The sequence below is a fragment of the Podarcis liolepis genome (genome assembly GCF_965112155.1).
Source record: "Podarcis liolepis genome assembly, chromosome: 5".
NCBI classification, from domain to species: Eukaryota; Metazoa; Chordata; class Lepidosauria; order Squamata; family Lacertidae; genus Podarcis; species Podarcis liolepis.
In genome coordinates, this window is record NC_139556.1 from 102604908 (window position 1) to 102628640 (window position 23733).

The 23733-nt window shown below is 49.5% G+C and overlaps 1 protein-coding gene and 1 long non-coding RNA gene across 5 annotated transcripts in view; both read left to right on the forward strand.

The window, feature by feature from the left end:
• CCDC50 (coiled-coil domain containing 50) overlaps nucleotides 1-20966 on the forward strand; it is a 48150-nt gene extending 27184 nt beyond the window's left edge. Inside the window, exons 5-12 of one of the 3 annotated variants that reach the window (XM_083504213.1) lie at nucleotides 1346-1463; nucleotides 5182-5970; nucleotides 11182-11300; nucleotides 12765-12809; nucleotides 16405-16509; nucleotides 17344-17423; nucleotides 19281-19381; nucleotides 20393-20966. In XM_083504213.1, the coding sequence (XP_083360339.1) occupies nucleotides 1346-1463; nucleotides 5182-5970; nucleotides 11182-11300; nucleotides 12765-12809; nucleotides 16405-16509; nucleotides 17344-17423; nucleotides 19281-19381; nucleotides 20393-20412 (1377 nt within the window). In that variant the 3' untranslated portion in view covers nucleotides 20413-20966. The remainder of the gene's footprint in view (nucleotides 1-1345; nucleotides 1464-5181; nucleotides 5971-11181; nucleotides 11301-12764; nucleotides 12810-16404; nucleotides 16510-17343; nucleotides 17424-19280; nucleotides 19382-20392) is intronic. The other 2 variants (XM_083504214.1, XM_083504215.1) reach the window with 2 other exon arrangements.
• LOC310707467 overlaps nucleotides 1-23733 on the forward strand; it is a 138603-nt gene that overhangs the window by 110842 nt on the left and 4028 nt on the right. The window lies entirely within an intron of this gene.

Here is a 23733-nt window from a genome sequence, read left to right on the forward strand (position 1 = left end):
CGTTTCTTTATATGCTGCCTTTCAGCTAAAAAATCCCCCAGGAATAAACAGATGCAATAATGCAAATGCAAACAATAGAAATTTGAAGCATGTCAATGGTAACGTGTGTGTAGGAACCTAATAGCATCTAGCTTATTTTTAGTTGCTGTTTTGTCAGTATTGTTTAAGGTAAAGGGACCCCTGACAGTTACGTCTGCGGTTGCAGCGCTCATCTCGCCTTACTGGCCGAGGGAGCTGGCGTTTGTCAGCTTCCGCAGACAGTTTTTCTGGGTCATGTGGCCAGCAGGACTAAGCCGCTTCTGGCGAACCAGAGCAGCACACGGAAACGCTGTATACCTTCCCGCCGGAGCGGTACCTATTTATCTACTTGCACTTTGATATGCTTTCGAACTGCTAGGTTGGCAGGAGCAGGGACCGAGCAATGGGAGTTCACTCCGTCGTGGGGATTCGAACTGTCAGCGATTCTATGATTCTATGATTCTAAGTCCAAGAGCATCAGTGGTTTACACCACAGCGCCATCCACGTCCCTGTTTTATCACTTATAAAGGCCTTATTGATTTGTTAATCATATGATAAGTCCCACGCTGCAGTTGTGGTGTTTAGCTTATTGTTTTAGTTGTCAGTTTGTTAATAGTGGTTTAAAGATTGCAGTTGTTTTGCTGGTGATTTTTAAAATATATATAATGATTTATGCTGCACTCGCCACATGCTTCTGTGTTACTGTTATCTGTAGTGTATAATCTGTTTTGGGGTTTGTTTGAATGAAAAGCGGTGTTAGAAATACAATCCATCCGTCCCTTAAAACCAAACACACCCATGCTCCTGTCCAAAAAGGCATAATAATAATCATCATCATCATCATCATCCCCCACCCATCTGGGTGGCTCCAAACAGAATGTTAAAAACACAATAAAAGATCAAACATTAAAAACTTCCCTAAACAGGGTTGCCTTCAGATGTCAGATGGTTGTATATCTCTTTGACATCTGATGGGAGGGTGTTCAACAGGGCAGGTGCCACTACCGAGAAGGCCCTCTACCGGGTTCCCTGTAACTTGGCTTCTCGTAGCGAGGGAACCTCCTGAAGGCCCTCGGAGCTGGACCTCAGTGTCCGGGCAGAACAATGGAGGTGGAGACGCTCCTTCAGGTATACTGGGCCGAGGCCATTTAGGGCTTTCAAGGTCAGCACCAACACTTTGAATTGTGCTCGGAAACGTCCTGGGAGCCAATGTAGGTCTTTCAAGACCGGTGTTATGTGGTCTTGGCGGCCGCTCCCAGTCACCAAAGAACTGGCAAGAACGTTCTTTGCGAAAATGCCAGGGTTTGACCTTCTTCCTTCCTTTAGGACATTGCTCGGATCCTGCAGCAGAAGGAGCTTCAGGAGGAGAAGCGTCGGAAGAAGCCCCACCCAGAGCCCTTGCAGAAGAGCACTTACGATGAGGGGTACTACCCGGAAAGCAGAGGTAAGCAGGACCTCCTCTAGAACCAGGAGGTTTTGTGGTCCTCACCGCAGACCCAGAAGGCTCTGCATTGCATCTTCGCCTTCTGGCCTTCCAGCCCGGGAGGTTTTGTGTCTGCTTGTGGGTCGCAGCAGATGCCAGAGCTGCCTCCGCCAGGTCTGAACAACTCTTTGAACTCTGCCGAGTTTCCGAAACCTCCGGTGTGCCTGTGGACCTGTTGTTCCTACTGCCAGGGCTGCAGGATGTTCCCTCCTCTTTCTGAGCTGAGCTTTGCTTTGAGAAGCACAGGTGGTCATCTTGGGGGCTGAGGGATGTGCTTCAGGTGGGATGTGGGGCTCCCGACCCCGCCGCTGCAGGGGTTGAAACCGTAAGGGGGAGCCCCTCATAGCGTGGACCCCCAGGGGTCCTCTAGCCCAACCCCCCCCCCAACGCAGACCTTGGCACTGATGCCGCCCTGTGCCTCATCCTGGCAAGGTGTGTTCTCCCGCTTTTATTCTGGGAAAGCGCTGGAGGTTTCTGGCATGACGAAAAATCAATTATTTTTGGAGGAGGACGGATGCAATGAGAGCCGGACGGATCCTGAATCGGGGACGCTTGCGGGACTGCCTTTCTGATCACCGCCAAATGTGCCATCTCTGGAAAGATGATTGCTTCAGACAAGAAATTGCAGAGGCTTCTCTTCTCTGAAATGCTTTTGCGATCAAACACGGTGTGATCCTGAGGGTTTCCGTGGGCACCAAATTGCTGATTTGCTTTCTGGTTGCTGGTGGCGGGTGCCTCTGCCTTGCCCTCGTTCGCACATCTGCACAAACCTCTTTTCCTTCAGCTTGCGTGTATCGGGAAAGCAGAAGGTTCTTGTCGAGGTCTCTTCCTGCTTGCTGCTGCTCAGAAACCTAAGAGGAAAGTGCTGGATCAGGCCAAAGGGAGCTCCTCTAGTCTAGCATCCTGTTCTCACTGTGGCTACTCAGATACAACAATGCGTTGCCAGCACAAGAGTGATCTCTCCTCCTCCGTGAGTTTCTCTCATCCTCTTTTAAAGCCATCAAGGATGGTGGCCATCTCTGCCTCCTGAGAGAGGGAATCCTAGAATTGCAGAGTTGGGCGTAGGGGCGGGTGATACCTGGTTTTCAACATCGCAATAGATCACCAGCTAAACATCGCGATATATTGATATGTCACAACGACTGGAATAAGGATGGAGCTATGCACAGGCATCGTCGGGCTTCACGGTTTTTCCTGCATCGTGAGCTTTGCCAACGCCCGCTCTTGCAATTTGCTGCCCTCTTCACGAGACGGGGGAGAGCTGAGGTGGCAGAGTTAATGGGCTGCAGGAATCGAGAGTAGCCTTAGCAGGCTTCACGGTTTTCCCCACAATGTGATTTTTGTGTTGCACAAAATTAGGAAACTGACATCACAACACAGTGGCCCCTTGGTTCTCAAACTTGATCCGTTCCGGAAGTCCGTTCCAAAACCAAAGCGTTCCAAAACCAAGGCGCTCTTTCCCATAGAAAGTAATGCAAAATGGATTAATCCGTTCCAGGCTTTTAAAAACAACCCCTAAAACAGCAATTGAACATGAGTTTTACTATCTAACAAGACCACTTGAAGGCAATAAACAATGTACTGCAGTCACACAATCAATCAATCAGTAGCTGAACTGGGTTCCACACAGTCACAAAAACAAAACAAAAAAGCCACAAAAACAAAAACACAAAATAAATAGCAAAAACAGACAGACCTCACTCAAAATGGAAGTGTGGTGCTCAAACTGGAACACTGACTTCCCGGTTTGCAGTGTTTGGGTTCCAAGTTGTTTGAGAACCAAGGCGTTTGAGAACCAAGGTAACACTGTATGGGCTTCAAACCAGTTTTGGATGAGATACCAATATATCGCCCAGCCCCGTTGGGTGGGATCCCATAGGTCATCTAGTCCAACCCCTTGCAAAGCAGGGAGTTCCATAGTTCGTGGTGGGTTTTCCCACCCAAGTGGAGGAAGAAGGGCAACCCCCCCTCCCATTTCCCTCTAGATTTGCGCTTCTTCTTAACAAGGCAGCCTCAACCCGCCAAATATTCCTCCGGCGCAAGCATCTTTTGCATGCAAACTAATAATGCTTCCTTAGACTAGAGTGGACTCAAAATATCACATTAGCCTGCTAACCCAATACGGCCACCTTTGGTTGCGTCGCCATCATCACCCACCTCTCCTGCCATCAGGGATGGAGATCCCTTTAGAAGGAGTCGCTGGAGCCTGAGCCTGTGAGCAGGGCTTGAACGATGGCCCCTCTCCCCGGTGAAGGGGGCCTGGGGTGCCTTCTGAGCTGCCATGGAGGTCCAGCTGTGAGCCAGAAAGGGCAGCGGGGAGCCTGGTTTTCACACTGGGCAGCCCCTGAACACCACCCCTCTGGGACACCCCTCTCAGAAATAAAAATTAATATTATTATTAATAATAATAATAATAATAATAATAATAATAATAATAATAATAATATTTATACCCCGCCCATCTGGCTGGGTTTCCCCAGCCACTCTGGGTGGCTTCCAACAGAATATTAAAATACAATAATCTATTAAACATTAAATGCTTCCCTAAACAGGGCTGCCTTAAGATGTCTTCTAAATGTCAGGTAGTTGTTTATCTCTTTGACATCTGGTAGGAGGGCGTTCCACTGGGCGGGTGCCACCACTGAGAAGGCCCTCTGCCTGGTTTCCTGTAACCTCACTTCTGGCAGAGAGGGAACTGCCAGAAGGCCCTCGGAGCTGGACCTCAGTGTCCGGGCTGAACGATGGGGGTGGAGGCGCTCCTTCAGGTCTACTGAAATCCAGAGCCCCGACTCACGGGGAGAGGCCGCAGCTCAGGGTTAGAGCACCTGTGTCTCTACCTGAAAGCAAATGGAACCATACAATGGCAAAGTTGGAAGAGTCCCCCCAAAGATCATCCAGCCCAACTTGCCCCCGCAAAGCAAGAGGCAGTGGGTCCGTGGAAGACCCCCCTCTCTGCTTGAGACCTTGCCATTCAGAGTAAACAGTATGGGGCTTAGTGGACCAAGGATTGGACTCTGTATATCCCCCCCCACAGAATTTTTTTATTAATTTTCCAAAATTTTGAGCAAACAAACAAACATACACCTGAGCTATACTTAATCCAATCTTAGTAACATTGTTAAGTGACGTCCTCAAATCCCCCCGGCTGAATTTCAGTGTATATCATTGTAACAGTTTTCCAAAACCAATTTTCTCATATAATTAACTTAATCACTTAACATCTTACTTTGTTTTCATTTTGACTTTAAACATATTTTTCTCCAACATGACATATTTAAATCCTAAGACTATCTATTATTTGCAAGTTTTTCCAATTGAGTTATCTTAACATATTTAACTAAATAGTCTTTGAATTTCATCCATTCCTCCTGGTACTCCTCCTTCTGGTCACGGACTCTTCCAGTCAGGTCGGCTAGCTCCGAAAAGTCCATCATCTTCATCTGCCATTCCTAACGATCGGACTCTAATTAAGGCAGCTTCCAATCTGCAGCATTAGCTTTGCTAACTTTGCATGCTTTTCCTCATCCGCCTCTGAGCCTCCCAGCCTTTCCTTTGCTGCTGCTGCTGCTCCTCCTGCTGCCCCCCCTCCCCCCCCGTTTGCTTGCCATTACGTGGGCTGTTAACCTGTGTGTCACTAACCCATCTCGCTTGTTTGTCTCGCCCCCCACCCCTTGCTCAGACCGCTCGTGCGGGAGCCCCCGGGAGCAGGCTAGACCTCGCCGAGCCCGGAGCGGTGAGAGGGAGCCCCAGAGGCCAAGGGAACCCCGACGGGGACCCCCTCTATTGTCCGAGGGGCTGGACTTGGAAGTCCTGGGAAGCTCCTCGGAAGCGAGGCAGGCCGGAGGCGGCCGGAGGGAGAGGCAGGACAGGAACCGGGGCGGCCAGGAGAGGCCTCGGAGGCCTCCTTCGGACACGGAGGAGGAAAGCCGTCGGGACACAGACCGCCGGGAAAGAAAGCCGTCCAGCCAGGAAAGACATTGGCGGCCCTCTTCGCTCACGCTGGACGGGGAGGTCCAGCCCCACGCAGGTAGCAGCATGGGGCGGAGAGAAAGGAGGCCAGGGAGCCGAGAGGGTCGCCACAGGACGCCCCCTTTTCCACTGGACTGGGAAGATGAGAGGGTGCATCTGGACAGCGGTGGCCGGCCCCGTAAGCCCCGGGAGAGGCGGTCCCCTAGCTCAGAGAGGTCCCCGCGGCCGGCACACCTGAGCGCCGTCTGGGAAGAAAGGCACCGGCTGGGCCGCAGCTGTTCCCCAGACCCGGATCGCCAGAGGCGACCACCCCGCCAGGACCGGGAGTCGCCCAGGCCTCCCTCCCGCGACCCCAGGCTGCAGGACCTGGAAGCACCAGCACCCCGGAGAGGCGGCAGGAGGGACGGAGAAAGGGAACGTCGCAACGGGGCAAGCGCCTCTCCCTCCTCGCACTGCGGGGAAGACTTGGGAGCAGATGCCCAGCGCCGTAAGGATCCAGGTAACAAGGCGCCCGCGGTGGGCACTGATTTCTGGTGAAGGCACCCCTGCAAAATCTCTCCTCCTCTGGTTCTGTTGGAAGTTAATTCAATTTAATTTACGCAAGCTTGGTTCTAATTTTAGCCTGTTGCTGTTTTAACTTTTCCGAAGTTTATTGTTGTTGGCTTTTCTCGGCGGTGATGTTATGGCTTTTACCTTTTTTATATAAACTGCTCTGAGATGGTGTTTGCTTGTCTTTTTGACATTCGAGCGGTGTATACATTTCACGAAATAAATAAAACGGTTCCTGCTTAGGCAACCCACAAAACATACACCGGGTAGAGAATCCCAGCTTTTTTTGCGTGAAAGTCTCTGGCTTCAGGTAGGAACACGTTAAGTGCAAATTTGTGCGGCATTCGTTTCTGTGGGTTTTTTTTTTAAAAAAACAAACCATCAGAGTCTAATTCTGGCCCCGTTAGTAATGTTCTGCATATTTCATATGTGCTGGAGAACTGTCAGATTCCAGCTGAAGGAACCTTCCGTCATTCTGAGATATATATATATATATATATATATATATATATATATATATATATATATATGCTTTCGTAGATTTTCACGGGTACAGGAATGCAGGTTTTGGTGTCTTCGGGTGTCTTCCCGTGTAAGAGTTGGGGTGTCTAGGCGACGTTTCGACGAGGTCTCACTCGTCATCTTCAGGCTGGTGCTTTCGGCTTCTAGTTACTGGAACAGAGCAGGATCTCAGTGTTTGAGTTCCTATAAATACTGTTGAGGGGGTGTGGTGTATAGCCTCCAACGTTCTGGGCAGAGAGGAAGTTCCCAGGTTAGTGTGCCTTTTCTTCTTTTGTTCCTTAATTACTTGAGGGATATCTTGAGTGATTTCTTGAGTGATATTCTGAGTACCACTTAGGTGGGTCATTAGGTGTGGATTAGTTGCTAAAGCTTTCGTGTCTTGACCTCTTGAGCTTGTGAAGAGTTTTTCTGAGAAGATGGCTGTACTGCACTTAGTTGTGCTCTGGCTTGGCTTCGTGTATAGGGGCGAGCTGTGGTTTTGTGCCCTGTGCCAGCCAGATCTGTGTAGGGATTGCAGGGGGGTGCAGCATCCGGAGGTGCCACTATGGTTTGGCTACTGGATGGTGTCTGTAATTTATCTGTGGAGAGGGTCTGGGTTTGGGTCTGGTGTGGTTGATTGGTGATGGCGTTCTGTGTGCCTCTGGTTCTGGTGTCGGTTTTTGTGGGGAGGGCTAATTTCCAGATGTCTGGCAGGCGGGACGTGTCGTCACGCTTGTTCATGTTGTGAGGGTGTTTCTCTATCTCGATGGCTTTTCAAAGGCATACTAACCTGTGAACTTCCTCTCTGCCCAGAACGTTGGAGGCTATACACCACACCCCCTCAACAGGGGTGTCGCCTAGACACCCCAACTCTTACACGGGAAGACACCCGAAGACACCAAAACCTGCATATATATATATATATATATATATATATATATATATATATATATATAAAATTTAATTTGTCTCTGTTTGGCTTTCCTAGTTCATTTTCCCTCCAAGCTGAAACAGAAGACAGTCTTGAGCCTGAAAACAAAGGCCGTTTTGTCAGACTGGGGCGGAAGATGCAACAGGCCTTATTTTTCCACACAGGAGGAAAAAATTATGTGTTCTTGGCTCCCATGCCGACTCCAGATTCGCTTCAGGCCAAGCGCTAGCAGATTGCAAACCAGCTTAGAATGGTATACTTAGGAAAATCGTATTCCTGCCGCGATGCTTTTCCTGGTTGCGCAGTGACATTTTAATCGGCCGCTATGTCTTGAAAACGGCTCTGCTTTGGACGGTTTTGCAACATTAACGCCAGGGAGTTTTTTGCTGCTTAATGCCCTCCTCTGTCGCTCCTCCATCATTTGTATTGTGCTGAAACTCAGGCAGCTGCTTCCCAGATGATAAAAACACACAGGCCCCCGCCCAGAGCAGCTGGCGGTCGTGAAACGGCACGGATTCGAAGACTCGGAGGCTGCACCCCGCAGCAGAATAAAGCCGGTTTCCCAAGTAATACTTTGGAGCAGGCATGGAAGGAGTCTTGTCCTCTTGGTGGCTGTTATGCTGGGATCCTGTTCAGCATTGCGAGGGATCCCAGAGCCAGTAAGGTAGAAGTTTGTAAAAGGATTCATCACATGGAGAAGCTGGACGGAGAAAGCTTTTTCTTCCTCCTTGCAATGGCTGTGCAAGTTGGCCATTAAAAATATTTTTAAAGTCCTCATAATAGGCTTAGTGACAATGCTTAGCCTCCTTCTCCGGCCTTCCAGCTGTGTTGAAAGGGTCTGGTGGGAGTTGTAGTCTGAACATCTGGAGGGCACCAGGTTGGGGGAGGCAGGGTTTTCCTGAGTGTTCAGCAAGCGCTTCTCTCTGTATTTGCTGGAACAACGACCCTGAAAGGTAGGTTGGTCAAAAGAACAACTCTGGGCGAGTCCCAACAAAATCTCGAAAGCACAACAAAACGCCAGACATTTAACACTTCCTCCGCAGGGCTGCCTTCAGATGTCTTCCAAAAGTCAAACAGTTGCTTGTTTCCTTGACATCTGACGGGAGGGAGTTCCACAGGGCAGGCAGTTAATTCCACAGGGTGGGTACTCTTCTTGCCCCCATGTTGCAGGTGCGTGGCGGATGGACTGATCTTTGCAATTTTCCACACAAATGACACTTACGCTGTTTTCGGTGGTATTTCCCCTTTCAGTTTTTGCGATGTTTGCCGTGGCTGAAAATAGCTCCCGTCTATCTGTGAGCAGATGCTTGCATCCTCTTCCTCCTGCTGCTTCTAATCATAGCTGGCTCCCTGTTGCAACCCGAGACTTTGCCAGGGCTGTGCGGGAGAAGCGCCGAAGCCCCCTTCATCGGCCTCTTTGCACACTTACGGAGCTACCGTATTTTTCGCTCCTTAAGATGCGCCTGACCATAAGACGCACCTAGTTTTTAGAGGGGGAAAGCAAGGGAAAAAATATGCTGCGCAGAGCATGTAAGCGGCTCTCGCTTTTCTTGCTTCAGACGCTTCCGTCCCTCCTCCCGCTTCGCTGAGAAGCCAGCAGAGCAAGAGCGATAGCTGCGCAGCGCCTCTTCTGCTGGCTTCCCAGTAAAGAGGGACGAGGGGCGAAAGGGAGCTCTTACAAGGGAGCGCTGAGCAGAGCCTGGCAGTGGCTCTGGCTGGCTTTTCTGGGAGGTGTGGGAAGAGACAGAGGGCAGCCTGGCAGTCCCTTCTCCCTCCTCAGGGAAAAGCCCCCAAGAGCCGCACACATGCTCCACGCGGCTCTTTAAAGGGAGCGCTGAGCAGAGTCTCCCGCCTGCATTTGCTCCATAAGATGCACACACATTTCCCCTTACTTTTTAGGAGGGGGAAAGTGTGTCTTATGGAGCGCAAAATACGGTACTTTCCGGCGGGACTTATTTAAGTCTGTGCGTTCCTTCTGCACCCCGGGTGCTCCTGCAGGTTGGAGCAAACCCCTCCAGCCTGCCTGGACCAGTTTTAAAATTATCTTCCACCGCAGACATCTGCAGCCTGAGAGCATAAGAGCATCTGTGGCCCAGCTGGGCCAGCATCCTGTTTTCACAGTAGCTGACCAGATGCCCTAAAGGGAAACCCCAAAACAGGATCCGAGCGCGAGAGCCCTGTCTCTCCCTTCCTGCCTTTCCCGGCAGCTGAGATTCAGGAGCACGGCTGCCTCCGATTGTGGAAGCGGAGCAGGGCAGAGCAGTCGTAGCTAGGAGCCGTTCATAGCCCTCCTCCGTTTATTTGTCTAAAGGGGTGGGGAGAGACCCCAGAGTGCACAGAAGACCCCTGGCTGCCCCACATGTTTCGAGTACTATAACTCTGTGACGGGTGACTTGCAATTGTGTGCATGCATTCATAGAATTGGGACCACCAGGGCCATCTAGTCTGACCCCATTAACGCAGGGCTCTTTGTGTCTTGTGTCAGGAGTCTTGTGTTCCACCAACTGAGCTATCTGGAAGCCTCTCAACTGGGCAGAAAGTCGCCCAGGTAGTTGCCTCCTGCTGAGTCAGACTGGCCCATGCAGTTCAGTAATTGTCAGCACAGGCAGGCAGCCATTTCCCTCCTGGGTTAAATAATAATAATAACAACAACCGCAATAACAACAATAAAAAAATCATTATTTATACCCTGCCCATTTGGTTGGGTTTCCCCAGCCACTCTGGGTGGCTCCCAATGAAAGATTAAAAATACATTAAAACGTCAGACATTAAAAACTTCCCTAAACAGGGCTGCCTTCAGATGTCTTTTAAAAATAGGATAGCTGCTTATTTCCTTGACATCTGATGGGAGGAGGTTCCACAGGGCAGGTGCCACTACCGAGAAGGCCCTCTGCCTGGTTCCCTGTAACTTGGCTTCTCGCAGTGAAGGAACCGCCAGAAGGCCCTCGGAGATGGACCTCAGTGTCTGGGCAGAACGATGGGGGTGGAGATGCTCCTTCAGGAAACTGGGCCTTTGAGGCCTGTTTTAGGCCGCAGGCATTTCCAGCCTTGCCTGGAGGGGCTATTGGAGATTGAGCCTTCCGCATGCAAGGCAGGGGCTCTGCCGCTAAGATTACGGCCCTTCCCTGACTTCTGGACCAAGGTGGGATAGCGTAGGTCAGTTAAGGAGGAGGTGTGTTCCATGGAGAAAGTTGCAGGTGGGCAAAGCCTCTGCCTTCATCCCTGGCGAGATGCTCTGATTTGGAATAGATGGACCAACATCAAGCATCTCTTCAGGGCTCCGTGCAGCCCCCCTTTTGCAGCCTCTGGTCCCCCAAAGCAGGAAGACACACAGAACATAAGCAGATCCACACAGTCTTCGGAATTTGCGTTACAGTGGTGCCTCGCAAGACGAAATTAATCCGTTCCGCGAGTTTCTTCGTCTTGCGGTTTTTTCGTCTTGCGAAGCACGGCTATTAGCGGCTATTAACGGCTTTAAGAAAAAGGAAACAAACTCGCAAGAACTAGCAAGACGTTTCGTCTTGCGAAGCAAGCCCATAGGGAAATTCGTCTTGCGGAACGACTCAAAAAACGGAAAACTCTTTCGTCTTGCAAGGCATTCGTCTTGCGAGGTACCACTGTACCTTGGTGCAGAACTATTTTTTATTTGTGTGGGTAGCTCTGAATTTAGCTGGCACATTAATTATTTCCCCTTCTGTGACTGAGGAATGTGGCTTCTCGTCTCTTAAGGAACGAAAACGCGGGGGACGAAGGATGCCAGCTACCACAAAGGCCGCCCGGCAGCCCCCCAAGACCAGGAGCTCTACGATGCAGAGATCGCCCGGAAGCTGCAGGAGGAAGAGCTGTTGGTAAGTGGGACAGATTTGGGCTTCATCCCAGAGACACAGAGAGAGTGTTTTGGGGGTGGAAGTGACTCTGAGTTTGGAGCACTGAGCAGCAATCAGTAACAACAAGCAGCACTGGGTACCATTAAGTGTTTCAGCAGCACATGTTTCACTGTGATGCAGCAGCAAAAAAGCTAATGCGATTTTAGGCTGCATTAACAGAAGTCTAGTGTCCAGATCGAGGGAAGTCATCGTCCCACTCTGTTATGCCCTGGTCAGACCACACCTGGAATACTGGGTCCAGTTCTGGGCGCCACAATTTAAGAAGGATGTTAACAAGCTGGATGGTGTGCAGATGAGGGTGACCAAGATGATCAAGGGTCATGAAACCAAGCCTGATGAGGAATGGTTGAAGGATCTGGGGGTGTTTAGCCTGGAAAGGAGAAGGCTCCAGAAATAATATGATTGTTGTTGCTTAGTCATGTCCGACTCTTCGTGACCCCCTGGACCAGAGCACGCCAGGCACTCCTGTCTTCCACTGCCTCCCACAGTTTGGTCAAACTCATGCTGGTAGCTTCGAGAACACTGTCCCACCATCTCGTCCTCTGTCGTCCCCTTCTCCTTGTGCCCTCCATGTTTCCCAACATCAGGGTCTTTTCCAGGGAGTCTTCTCTTCTCATGAGGTGGCCAAAGTCTTGGAGCCTCAGCTTCAGGATCTGCCCTTCCAGTGAGCACTCAGGGCTGATTTCCTTCAAAATGAATTGGTTTGATCTTCTTGCAGTCCATGGGACTCTCAAGAGTCTCCTCCAGCACCAGAATTCAAAAGCATCCATTCTTCGGCGATCAGCCTTCTTTATGGTCCAGCTCTCACTTCCATACATCACTACTGGGAAAACCATGGCTTTAACTATACGGACCTTTGTTGGCAAGGTGATGTCTCTGCTTTTTAAGATGCTGTCTAGGTTTGTCATTGCTTTTCTCCCAAGAAGCAGGCGTCTTTTAATTTTGTGACTGCTGTCACCATCTGCAGTGATCATGGAGCCCAAGAAAGTAAAATCTCTCTGCCTCCATTTCTTCCCCTTCTTTTTGCCAGGAGGTGATGGGACCAGTGGCCATGATCTTCATTTTTTTGATGTTGAGCTTCAGACCATATTTTGCGCTCTCCTCTTTCACCCTCATTAAAAGGTTCTTTAATTCCTCCTGACTCACCAGCACCATAACCTCCTTCGAATATCTAAACAGCTGTCCCATGGAAGTTGGAGCAAGCTTGTTTTCTGCTGCTCTGGAGGGTAGCCAGAGGGTGGGTCACCTAGTCCAACCCCTGCAATGGTGGACTCACAGCTAAGCCATCCCTGACTGGCCAACTTCTGCTTAGAAACCTCCAGTAAGTCCTAAAAGGGTTCAGCTGGAAAGAATCGCAGCTGACCAACCATGCCTGGGTTTCCTGTTTCATAAAAGCTCTTGTTTTTCCTCTCGTCTCCTCTTCAGGCCAGCCACGTGGACAAGAGAGCAGCGCAGGTCGCCCAGGACGAGGTAGGCATTTGCATATGCAAATAAGGGAATGGGGCGTGTCTGCCTTTGGAGCCGAGGAGGCAACTGGCTTTCTGAGATCTTACTTCTTAGTGGAGGTCCAACTCCAGTCTCTTCCCACTGATCCCCCTCCTTTCCCCCCTTTGTGTTCAAGCTCAGGCTTGCAAATATCTCTGTGCAGGGAGCCTGCCAACAGCTCTCCCTTTTGCATCCTGCCATTGGCTGCCTCTCTGCACTGCCCCCCCCCCAAAAAAGCTGGCCTCGCTCAGAGCCAGACCCAAACCCTCCTTCCCCCATGCAGGGAAGGGATCCTGGCAGACCCCCCTGTGTTGTCGTGGTGCTAGGATACTCTTTGTTGACCTGCCGCCTTTCAGCCAAAAAGGCTCTCTGCAGTAAATATGCATGTAGATACAAAACGGTGCGAACGATGAGAATTGAACTGGGATGCAAAAGCAAGCAGTGAAAGAGATGAAAGCATTTCAACGGTAGTAATAATAATAATAATAATAAATTTTTATTTATATCCCGCCCTCCCCAGCCGAAGCCGGGCTCAGGGCGGCTAACAGCAATAAAACAGTACAAAAGTACAACATAAACAACATTCTAAAATCATTCATTATAAAAATTAATTAATTCAAGCCACTAGCAACCATTGGGCCAGAGCTCTGCGAAGATTGCCGAGGGAGGGAGTCAGGCTGTGCCCTGGCCAAAGACCTGGTGGAACAGCTCTGTCTTGCAGGCCCTGCGGAAGGATGTCAAGTCCCGCAGGGCCCTGATCTCTTGTGACAGAGTGTTCCACCAGATCGGAGCCACAGCCGAAAAAGCCCTGGCTCTAGTTGAGGCCAGCCTAACTTCTCTGTGACCTGGGACCTTCAAGATGTTTTTATTTGAAGACCGTAGGTTTCTCTGTGGGGCGTACCAGGAGAGGCGGTCCCGTAGATACGAGGGTCCTAGGCCGTATAGGGCTTTAAAGGTTAAAACCAGCACCTTAAATCTGATCCTGTACTCCACCGGGAGCAAGTGCAGCTGGTATAGCACCGGGTGAATGTGATCTCGCAGCGAAGACCTCGTAAGGAGTCTCGCTGCAGCATTCTGCACCCGCTGGAGTTTCTGGGTCAGTCTCAAGGGCAGCCCCACGTAGAGCGAGTTACAATAATCCAGTCTGGAGGTGACCGTCGCGTGGATCACAGTGGCTAGGTCAGGGCGAGAGAGGTAAGGAGCCAACTGCTTAGCTTGGCGGAGATGGAAAAATGCCGCTTTTGTTATAGCTGCAATCTGCGCCTCCCTGGAAAGGGAGGTGTCGAAGATTACACCCAAACTCTTAACGGACGGTGCTGGCACTAATTGCGCCCCCGCAAGAGATGGGAGTTGCCCCCCCAATCCCATATCGCCCCGTCCCAGCCACAGGACCTCTGTCTTCGAAGGATTTAGCTTAAACGGCTCCCACGTAACCATCCAGCCACAGCTTCCAAACATCTGGTCAGTGTGTCTGGGGCCGAGTCAGGATGGCCATCCATCAACAGATAGAGCTGGGTGTAAAAAAAAAACCCAGTAAAAAAAAAAACCCCAATGCGTCCATGCTGCTGCCCAAAAGGTGAAGAACATTCCCCGCAAAAATGTGAAGATGAGAGTCTTTGCCTTACGAGGGTCTCTGGCGGGGGGGGAGAGGAGCAAGGCAGGTGGGAAAGTCGGCAGCCTTCGATGGGGAGCCTGAAGCCTTCCATGTGGCTTCGCCGCTCCCCAAGAAACTTGTTTTTGGTGGTGCAGGGAAGACAAACCATTTTCCTGCAGGCTGGAGAGGCGCCCAGGAGAGTTTTCTGGCCGAGGGAAAGTGCATGGAGGGCAGAGCGGTGGGGCGGATGAAAGTCTAGGGCCAGGAGAGGGAGCTCAGCCCTAACAACGTACCTGGCTGCAGTCGGACACATGTGGGTCTTTTCTGTGCTCCAGTTGCCAGGGTGGTGAATCCCGGCTTACCACTTTTGTTCTCCGTCGGGACCCATTTTCTTGCGTGTAAACAGGGGTCCCTGTCTCGCTCCCCCAAGCAGTTCAGATCCTAGACCCCTTTGGGCTCAAATGTCTTGCTTTCAGCTAGCCAGTCAGGGGACCCACGGAGGTGGTTGGAGTCCTGCTCTTGCATCAGCCTCAAACCCCGAGGCCAACGCTGCAACTTGTCCCCCGATGTGGGAGGCCGTGGTTGTGGCCGAAGGACTTGCCTCTGTTTTGTTCAGAGGCTGCAGCAGTTGCCCAGTTGGGTTGTGCCCTGTAGCCACACGTAGTTAAACTGTGGAACAGCCCCTCGGGTGGCTTTGAAAGACAAATTCACGGTGGGTAAAGCGGTCAACTTGCTCTGCTCCCGTGACCGGAGGCAGCGATGCTTCTGAATGCCAGTTGCTGCAAACGGTCGCATCATACGGTTCGAAGGGACCCCGAGGGTCATCTAGTCCAACCCCCTGCAAGGCAGGATTCTAAATTGAAGCATCTTTGACGAAAGCTTTTCTGCAGGAGGGGAGAGCACAGTGGGGCTGGGGTCCTGCTTGTGGGATTTCCTTGTGGGAGTCTGGCTGGCCACTGTGAGGAGGAGCCCAGCTGCCTGGCCTCTTCTTAGCTCCTTTTAATTCCTAAATGGAGCCTCCATGGACAAAGCCAGCCTACCTTAATCATGGTGGAGAACAAGAGCGGCAAAAGGCTCTTCCACTTGCATCCTGCTGGAGGGTTTCGGCCCCTGTGAATATGCTGGTCCAGGTGGGTCCCTCGTGGGCCTAATCCAGCTGCCGAGCTCCTTGTAACATTCTATCTATCTATCTATCTATCTATCTATCTATCTATCTATCTAATTTTTATTAGTTTTTTTAACATATCATTTCCAACAGTAATTAAACATACTTTTACATCTTATTCAAATTTTTGACTTCCATCAATCCTGTCTGAAAATTTTCCAATCTAATCTCTTAGTATGCATTTCTTATCTTCCCTATTACATTTCAAACTCATAACCAATATCTCTATCTTTTTCTACTTTGTAACACTTTGTATATTTCTCCGTACAAAACTTCTTGTAATCCTACTAGTGTAATTTGTTGATTACAGTTGCTCTTCAAATAATTCATATACTTCTTCCAATCTTCTGTAAATCTCTGGTCCGGCAGGTTTCGAATCCTTCCTGTCATTTTGTCCAATTCTGCGTAGTCCATTAATTTCGTCTGCCATTTTTCTTTCATCGGAATTTTTTCTTGTTCCCATTTCTGGGCTAACAATACTCTTGCTGCTGTTGTTGCATATAAAAACTATTTAACATCTTGCCTATTAATGTCCTGACCTATAATACCAAGTAAAAATGCTTCTGGTTTTTTTTAACGAATGTATATTTCAACATCTTTTTCATCTCATTATATATCATTTCCCAGGAGTTCTTTACATTTTTAGATTCCCACCACATATGATAAAATGATCCTTCTTTTTCTTTACATTTCCAACATTTATTATTTGTCTTATACATTTTAGCTGATTTCACTGGTGTAATATACCATCTATACATCATTTTCACCATATTCTCTTTCAAAGCATCCTTGTAAAGTTCTTATCCTGCTGTTTCTGCTAGGAAATAGCTCGCCTGTTGCTGGCGGAGGAGAAGAAGGCTTACAAGAAAGCCAAGGAACGGGGGAAGTCTTCTCTGGAGAAGAAGAGGCAGGAACCAGACTGGAAGGTGGGTGATGCGTCCCCAGTTGACTTTGTCTCTCTTTGCCGGGTGAGGAGATGTCCGTGCGGAGCTCTCCTACGATGATTGATTTAATCTGCCCGGGGCAACCCAAAGCGCCTTACAACTAAACCAATAGACAGCAAACATGCCCAGGTACATTAAAACCAAGAGGAAAGAGAAATCTATTAAAAGTATCCCCAAGGCCAAAGGAATTGCAGTGGCAGCTTGGTTCTCAGACTTAATCCGTTCCGGAAGTCCGTTCCTAAACCAAAGCATTCCAAAATCAAGGAACACTGCTTTCCCTTAGAAAGTAATGCAAAAGGGATTAATCCGTTCCAGACTTTTAAAAACAACCCCTAAAACAGCAATTGAACATGAGTTTTACTGTCTAACGAGACCCCTGATCCATAAAATGAAAGCAATGAGCAGTGTACTGCAGTCACACAATCAATCAATCAGTCGCTGAACTGGGTTCCCCACAGTCACAAAAACAAAACAAAAAGAGCCGCAAAAAGGCAAAATAAATAGCAAAAACAGACAGACCTCAGCATAACACTCAAATCGGAAGCGTAACACTCAAAACAGAGCACGTTCAGCTTCTGAAAAAAGTACGCAAACTGGAACACTGACTTCCGGGGTTGCAGTGTTTGGGTTCCAAGGTGTTTGAGAACCAAGGTGCCACTGCAGTCTGATCCTCTTTTAAAGGCGTCCCAGTTGGTGGCCCTTGCTGGCTCCTGGGGGAGGGAGTTCCACAGCTTAACTCTGCGCCACGTGAAGGAGGACTTTATTTTGTCGTGTTCCGGTCTGAGCTGACCGCCCTCCTCTCTCTCCTCTCCCCAGCACGACTCACACGAATCGGTGCGCCCGAGGTCAAGGGAAGGTCACGAAGGTCACCGGTCCAGAAGCGACAAGCCAACGAGGTGAGAGGGATCCCCGATCCGTGATCCAGGAGTGCAGGTGGGGAAGCCTCATCTGGTCAAATGGCCTCGGATGTAAGCAGGGCACGATGGCGGTGTGATTACAGGATGGATTTTTTGGTTTGTGTCTCCTTCATCTCCATCTCTTTAAGGCCCTTTAAGCTCTGCCCTCCAGATGTTTGGGACTACAACTCCCATCATCCCTAGCTAACAGGACCAGTGGTCAGGGATGATGGGAATTGTAGTCCCCAAACAGCTGGAGGGCCAAGTTTGGCCATGCCTGCTTTAAGGGGTTGGACTTTGCAGTTTTGTGATTCAGTTATCTATCTCCCTGCACATAGAAAACTAGTAATTATAATAATAAAAATTTATTATTTATACCCTGCCCATCTGGCTGAGTTTCCCCAGCCACTCTGGGTGGCTTCCAATCAAGTGTTAAAAACAATACAGCATTAAATACTAAAAACTTCCCTAAACAGGGCTGCCTTCAGATGTCTTTTAAAAAGAAGATAGCTGCTTATTTCCTTCACATCTGAAGGGACGGCGTTCCACAGGGTGGGCGCCACTACCGAGAAGGCCCTCTGTCTGGTTCCCTGTAACCTCATTTCTGGCGGAGGGAACTGCCAGAAGGCCCTTGGCGCTGAACCTCAGTGTCCAGGCTGAACGATGGAGGTGGAGACACTCCTTCAGGTATACAGGACTGAGGCCGTTTATGGCTTTAAAGGTCAGGACCAACACTTTGAATTGTGCTCAGAAACGTACTGGGAGCCAATGTAGGTCTTTCAAGACCGGTGTTATGTGGTCTCGTTGGCCACTCCCAGTCAACAGTCTAGCTGCCGCATTCTGGATTAGTTGTAGTTTCCGGGTCACCTTCAAAGGTAGCCTCACATAGAGCGCATTGCTGTAGTCCAAGTGGGAGATAACCAGAGCATGCACCACTCTAGTGAGACAGTCTGCGGGCAGGGAGGGTCTCAGCCTGCGTACCAGGTGGAGCTGGTAAACAGCTGCCCTGGATACAGATTTGACCTGTGCCTCCATGGGCAGCTGTGAGTCCAAAATGACTCCCAGGCTGCACACCTGGTCCTTCAGGGGCACAGTTACCCCATTCAGGACCAGGGAATCCTCCACACCCGCCCGCCTCCTGTCCCCCAAAAACAGTACTTCTGTCTTGTTAGAATTCAACCTCAATCCATTAGCCGCCATCCATCCTCCAACCGCCTCCAGGCACTCCCCCAGGACCTTCACCGACTTTGCTGGTTCTGATTTAAAAGTATGTCGGGTAGAAGGGAGTCACCTTCTCCCTGGCACCTAGCTTTCTAAGTGCAGAGAGGAAGGTTGAGCCAGAGGAGATTCTACCTGCAGCGCACGTCACGTGGCGGGCAGCTCACCTCAGCAAAAACTTTCCTTGCTTCCCTCTCAAGCTATGCAACCAGATCGCCAGCCCTTCGGCTCACAATATTGTGTCGTGCACAAACCGCTGGCGCTTCGTTGGCATTGTGTGAATGTTTTGCAGTGTCCTTTCTGTGCACGGGGTTAGGTCCCCTTTTACAGATGGAGGGACTGAGGCTGAAATTGATTTTTAGCAGACGGAGGCTCAGTCCTGTTTGTTTCGTAAAATTTACACGCCTCTTGATTGTAAAGGGCGGGGGAGCAGAGACCCTCCAAGCAGTTTGCAGAGAGAATAAATCAGTAAGATGACCCGCAAAAAACAAGTATTTAAAACACTAAAAAAGTGGTTGGGAGGGGGAGAACCACCTGTAAGCGGACCCTTTGGGGGAAAGGCTTTGCAGCATCAACCTTTGGGTAACAGGCCGGCCGACGGATCCTTTTTCCAAACCGTTTCCCTGCTCTCTTTGCCAGGCCTCCCCCTCCGCCCTCCGAGGATCTGGACCACCTTTGTAACCTTACAAGCCAGCAGAACTTGGCACATCAAACGCCCAGACCAGAGCCTTCTCATAAAGGTGAGGGGGGCAACGCCCCCACCCACTCGGGGGAACAGCGGCACTCCTTTTCGGTCTCCAACTTGCTTATTTTTGGGGTGCTGTTGGCCCATCTAGATTTAACACCTGATACCCTTTCAAACGTGTTGTGGGGAGGGGAGGCTTACTATAATATAATTTCCAACATGTATACAAAAATTATATACAAATTGTATATACCTAGAAAGAAAATGAAACAAAAAACAAAAAACAGAAACAAATTCCCCCCCAATCATATTCATACCAACACACTAGACTTCCTGTCTTTCCCATTGTATATTCCTTTTTTACAAATGAACGTACTCTTACTATTGTATGTTTCTTTACATATTATCTAATACATTCCTATATCAATATGTGCTCTTAGCCTTATTCCTCAACTCAGTCTCACTCCAACGTCAATCAAATGCTAGCATAGATAGCGAACCTTTACTGTATTTTTGAACATGTTTTATATCTATCCCACTTTTCCATAAATTTTTGTTTTGAATTGCCTCTCAGGGTATTTGTTAACTGCGCCCTTTCAGCAAATTCTTGTAGCTGCAAGCTGCAAAATTTAAATTTGAAGTGTCGGCCTCTCGAGAAAGCCTCTGCCACGGGCCATCTCACTCGCAAGCAGAAAAGGGAAATGAGATTCGAGAGCTCTGTGGTCTTTTAAACAGGAAGGACTGATTTAAACTTGCCAATACGCTTGCCTAATTTATTTATAGAAATATTTATATACTGCTGTTTCATACAGGTATCAAAGCAGTTTTAATACAAAGGTACAGAAGGGAAGCCACGCAAAAAGTTAAAAATGGACCCCAGTTAATTTAGATGTAAGACGTTTTAAGAACTGCAACATGTTCCTGCGTTCTTTTTTAAAACATGTTGATATACGGCACTAAAATAATAGCATCTTTGTTTTCCACAAGAGCTGAAAGGTTTGTTGCTCTTCTCAAGACAGCGAGGGGACTGAAAGCAAGTTAATATTTCTCTTTCTTTCATTTGCAGGTTACCACTATAAGCAGTAGGACGAACGAGGCAATTTTTTTTTGCTGATACGGACTCTCTTCTGTAGCAAACTTTGCTGGAATCCTTCCTGGAGATCTCCTGGGTTCCTTCCAGCTTCCAAGGATCTCCCGGGGAATGGCCTCCTTCCTGAGCATTGTGACGTCCACAAACAGTGCCTCTTCTCCAGTTCGTTGAGTTTCTCCCTTGGCGACCTCCCTCCGGTCTCCTGGGCAGGGCAGTTAAATCTGGCTTTCGTGGGGCAGCTTTTTCACAGCCCACCTCTCCCGTCGCGCATTTTGGTTTTGGGATCACGTAGCGCCATCTTCCGGCCGCCACTGCCCAGCGAGGATCTCGTGGGGCTGGGAGGAGGGCAGCCGAAACAAGCCCAGGGTCGTAGGGTCGAGAGGGATCCCCAAAGGTCATCTAGCCCAAACTGCTGCAATGCAGGAACCACAGCTTTAAAAAATCCCTGGCGGTGGGCCGTCCAACCTCTGCTTAGAAACCTCCAGTGAAGGAAAGCCCACTACCTTCATGATAAACGGAACAGGGGAGACTCCCCAGCGAGGAAAAGCGATGGTGTTTGGGACTCTTTTAATGGGGGGAAAGTGTGGTGGAGATTTCCCCTCCTTTGCGGAGACCGTGGGGACAAAGAGGTTCCCCCCTCCTCTCTCGTAATTCTAGAATCTAAACGCCTCTGACTGAAATTTGGGAGATTTCAGGGCAGACAAAGAGGAAGCAATTACAGTGGTACCTTGGTTCTTGAACTCTGTCCGTTCCGGAAGTCCATTCAACTTCCAAAACCAAGGCATGGCTTCTGATTGGCTGGCTCTGGAAACAATGCCGACAGCCGAAACAGACATTCGGCTTCCAAAAAAAATGTTCACTAACTGGAACACTTCTGGGTTTGCAGGGTTCGGGAGCCGATTTGTCCGCCAGCTAAGCCGTTCGGGAACCAAGGTAGCGCTGTATTCACGCAGCACAAATTTAAAACAGAGCATCGGCTCTCCCAGTATCTAGCAGTGGCCATGAACTTAGATGGCTTTCAGAGAGGGGTCGACATAACGCAGGAGATGCTCTGAGTACTGTATTTTTCGCTCCATAAGACGCACTTTTTTCCTCCTAAAAGGTAAGGGGAAATGTGTGTGTGTCTTATGGAGCGAATGGCGCTGCGCAGAGAGGGAGAGCTGCGCAACGCCCGCTCAGCGAAGCAGGAGGAGGAACAGAAGGAGACCCTTCTGTTCCTCCTCCTACTTCACTGAAGGGGCGCTGCGCAGCTCTCCTTCTCTGCGCAGCGCCTCTCCTGCGAAGGAGAGGCACTGCGCACAGAGGGAGAACTGCGCAGTCCTTCAGCGACGCGCCTGTCCTGGCTTCTGCCTTAGCCGTGCACAGCCTCTTTGGGCAGGGGGAGCCTTCATCCTGCTGCCCTGAAGAGGCTTGGCGCGGTTATCCCAGAAGCCAGAACAGCCACACGGTATCCCAGAAGCCAGATCCCTCTTGCTGTTCTGGCTTCTGGGATTCAGAATAATTTTTTCTTGTTTTCCTCCTCCCAAAACTAGGTGCGCCTTATGGTCCGGTGTGCCTTATGGAGCGAAAAATACGGTACCATTTGCTGGGAATTGCAGGTTTGAAGAGGGCCGCAGTACTCCTGGCTGGCTTGCAGGCTATGCATAGATGTGCAGCTGGCTGGCCAGTGTGAGAAGACGATGCTGGATTGGGGGGCGGGGACCCCCGTTGGCCTGATCCAGGGGAGATGCTTTTGCATCCTTGTTGCCTCCTGCAGTTCACAAGGCTGCCATTTGCCAACAAGATGTTCTCTGGCTCTTTCTCTCTCTCCTTCCCTCTTTAGCGCGAATGCAAACAGGAGACAAAAATGGTTAATTCCACCTTCTAGGTGGAAGCGTCACATGGATTTGAGAAGGTGGTGTCGATGGTTTTCTTAAAAGCCGCACCATTGTGATATTTAAGGCAGCTTTACTCAGGCATAGCAAAAGGGCAGTCTCCTGGTGTATAAATTTCACCGGCTTCTAGAGACGCGTTCCCTCACCTTAACTTCACACATGCATAGAAACTTGAGTCATCTCAGGCTGGCTCCAGGCTGAGTTTTTCCTGCACAAATGTTCTCGACATATTCTGAATGAGATACAACTGCCGAACATACTTTCGGCATTGCCCCATTTCTTCTGAAACGCCTAACAGGTTAGCTACTGGCCTTAGACTTACTTTCCTCTTAATTTACAGAAGTTTCAGCCTTTCAGGTTTCATTTGTATTTCTGAAACAATGAGGCCTAGGAACTTTAAAAAAGCACTCTATAGCAGGCTGTTCTGAAGTGCCTTGGGCAGGAGGGGGGGGGAATCCTGGTTGCCCACTTTGCCCTAAGATGCAACACCTAGAAATAAATTTTAAAAATCAAAAAAATGTCCAGTAGCACCTTAGAGACCAACTAAGTTTGTTCTGGGTATCAGCTTTCGTATGCATGCACAGGAAAGCTTACACACAGAACAAACTTAGTTGGTCTCTAAGGTGCTACTGGACAATTTTTTTATTTATTTTGACTGCGTGAGACCAACACGGCTACCTACCTGAACCATCTACACCCTGGAAAAGCCCCTCTAAAGGAATGGCTCTCCTCTCCTTCCCAAACTTGCGTCCTGGCCTAGATTTCACTGCCCTGCCCTCCCCTCCTGATCTTTTAGGCTTGATTCCCCTTTTTGGTCAGAAAGTGTTAACTCTCCCTTGCAGCAAATCGACCGACACACACATTGGGACTTTCCGTTCTGTTCTCCATCTCCCACCGTGCCATGTCCAGTGGTCTGGTTGCTGGTTTTTTTTAATATATGGTTTATTTTTATATGACATAGAATAGTCGACGGTTGTTGGTTGGTTGATTATTATTTTTTACTGATGAAGCTGCCATTTCCCACTTCTCCCGTGTTGCTGCATCCCATCAAAACTTGTATTTATTATTGCTCGGCGTTCAACAATGCTGTTTCAGGTGCCAAAAGCTTGCCTGTGTACACACACAACTGGGGTCTCTTCCTCCATTGCCAAGTCTTGTCAGCCTCTCCCATGAAGCGTCTTCATGGGGATGTCTCTCGGATGGGGGTCTTTTCTCCATTTCCCTTGCGGGGTGAGCAGAGGCCATGAGTCTGTTGACGCTCAGCACAGGAAAAGGAAATGGAGAGATGCTTAAACCTCTGGATGTTTTCCCCCTGGTTGGACATTGGGATCATGGCAGGGAGAAAGGGTCTTCCTCTGTCCCCAGATTACTTGCTGGTGCCTCCACCCCCCAAACGTGTAGGGAAACATTGGGGAGGTCCTGTCAAAGACTAGGTTTGGGGGC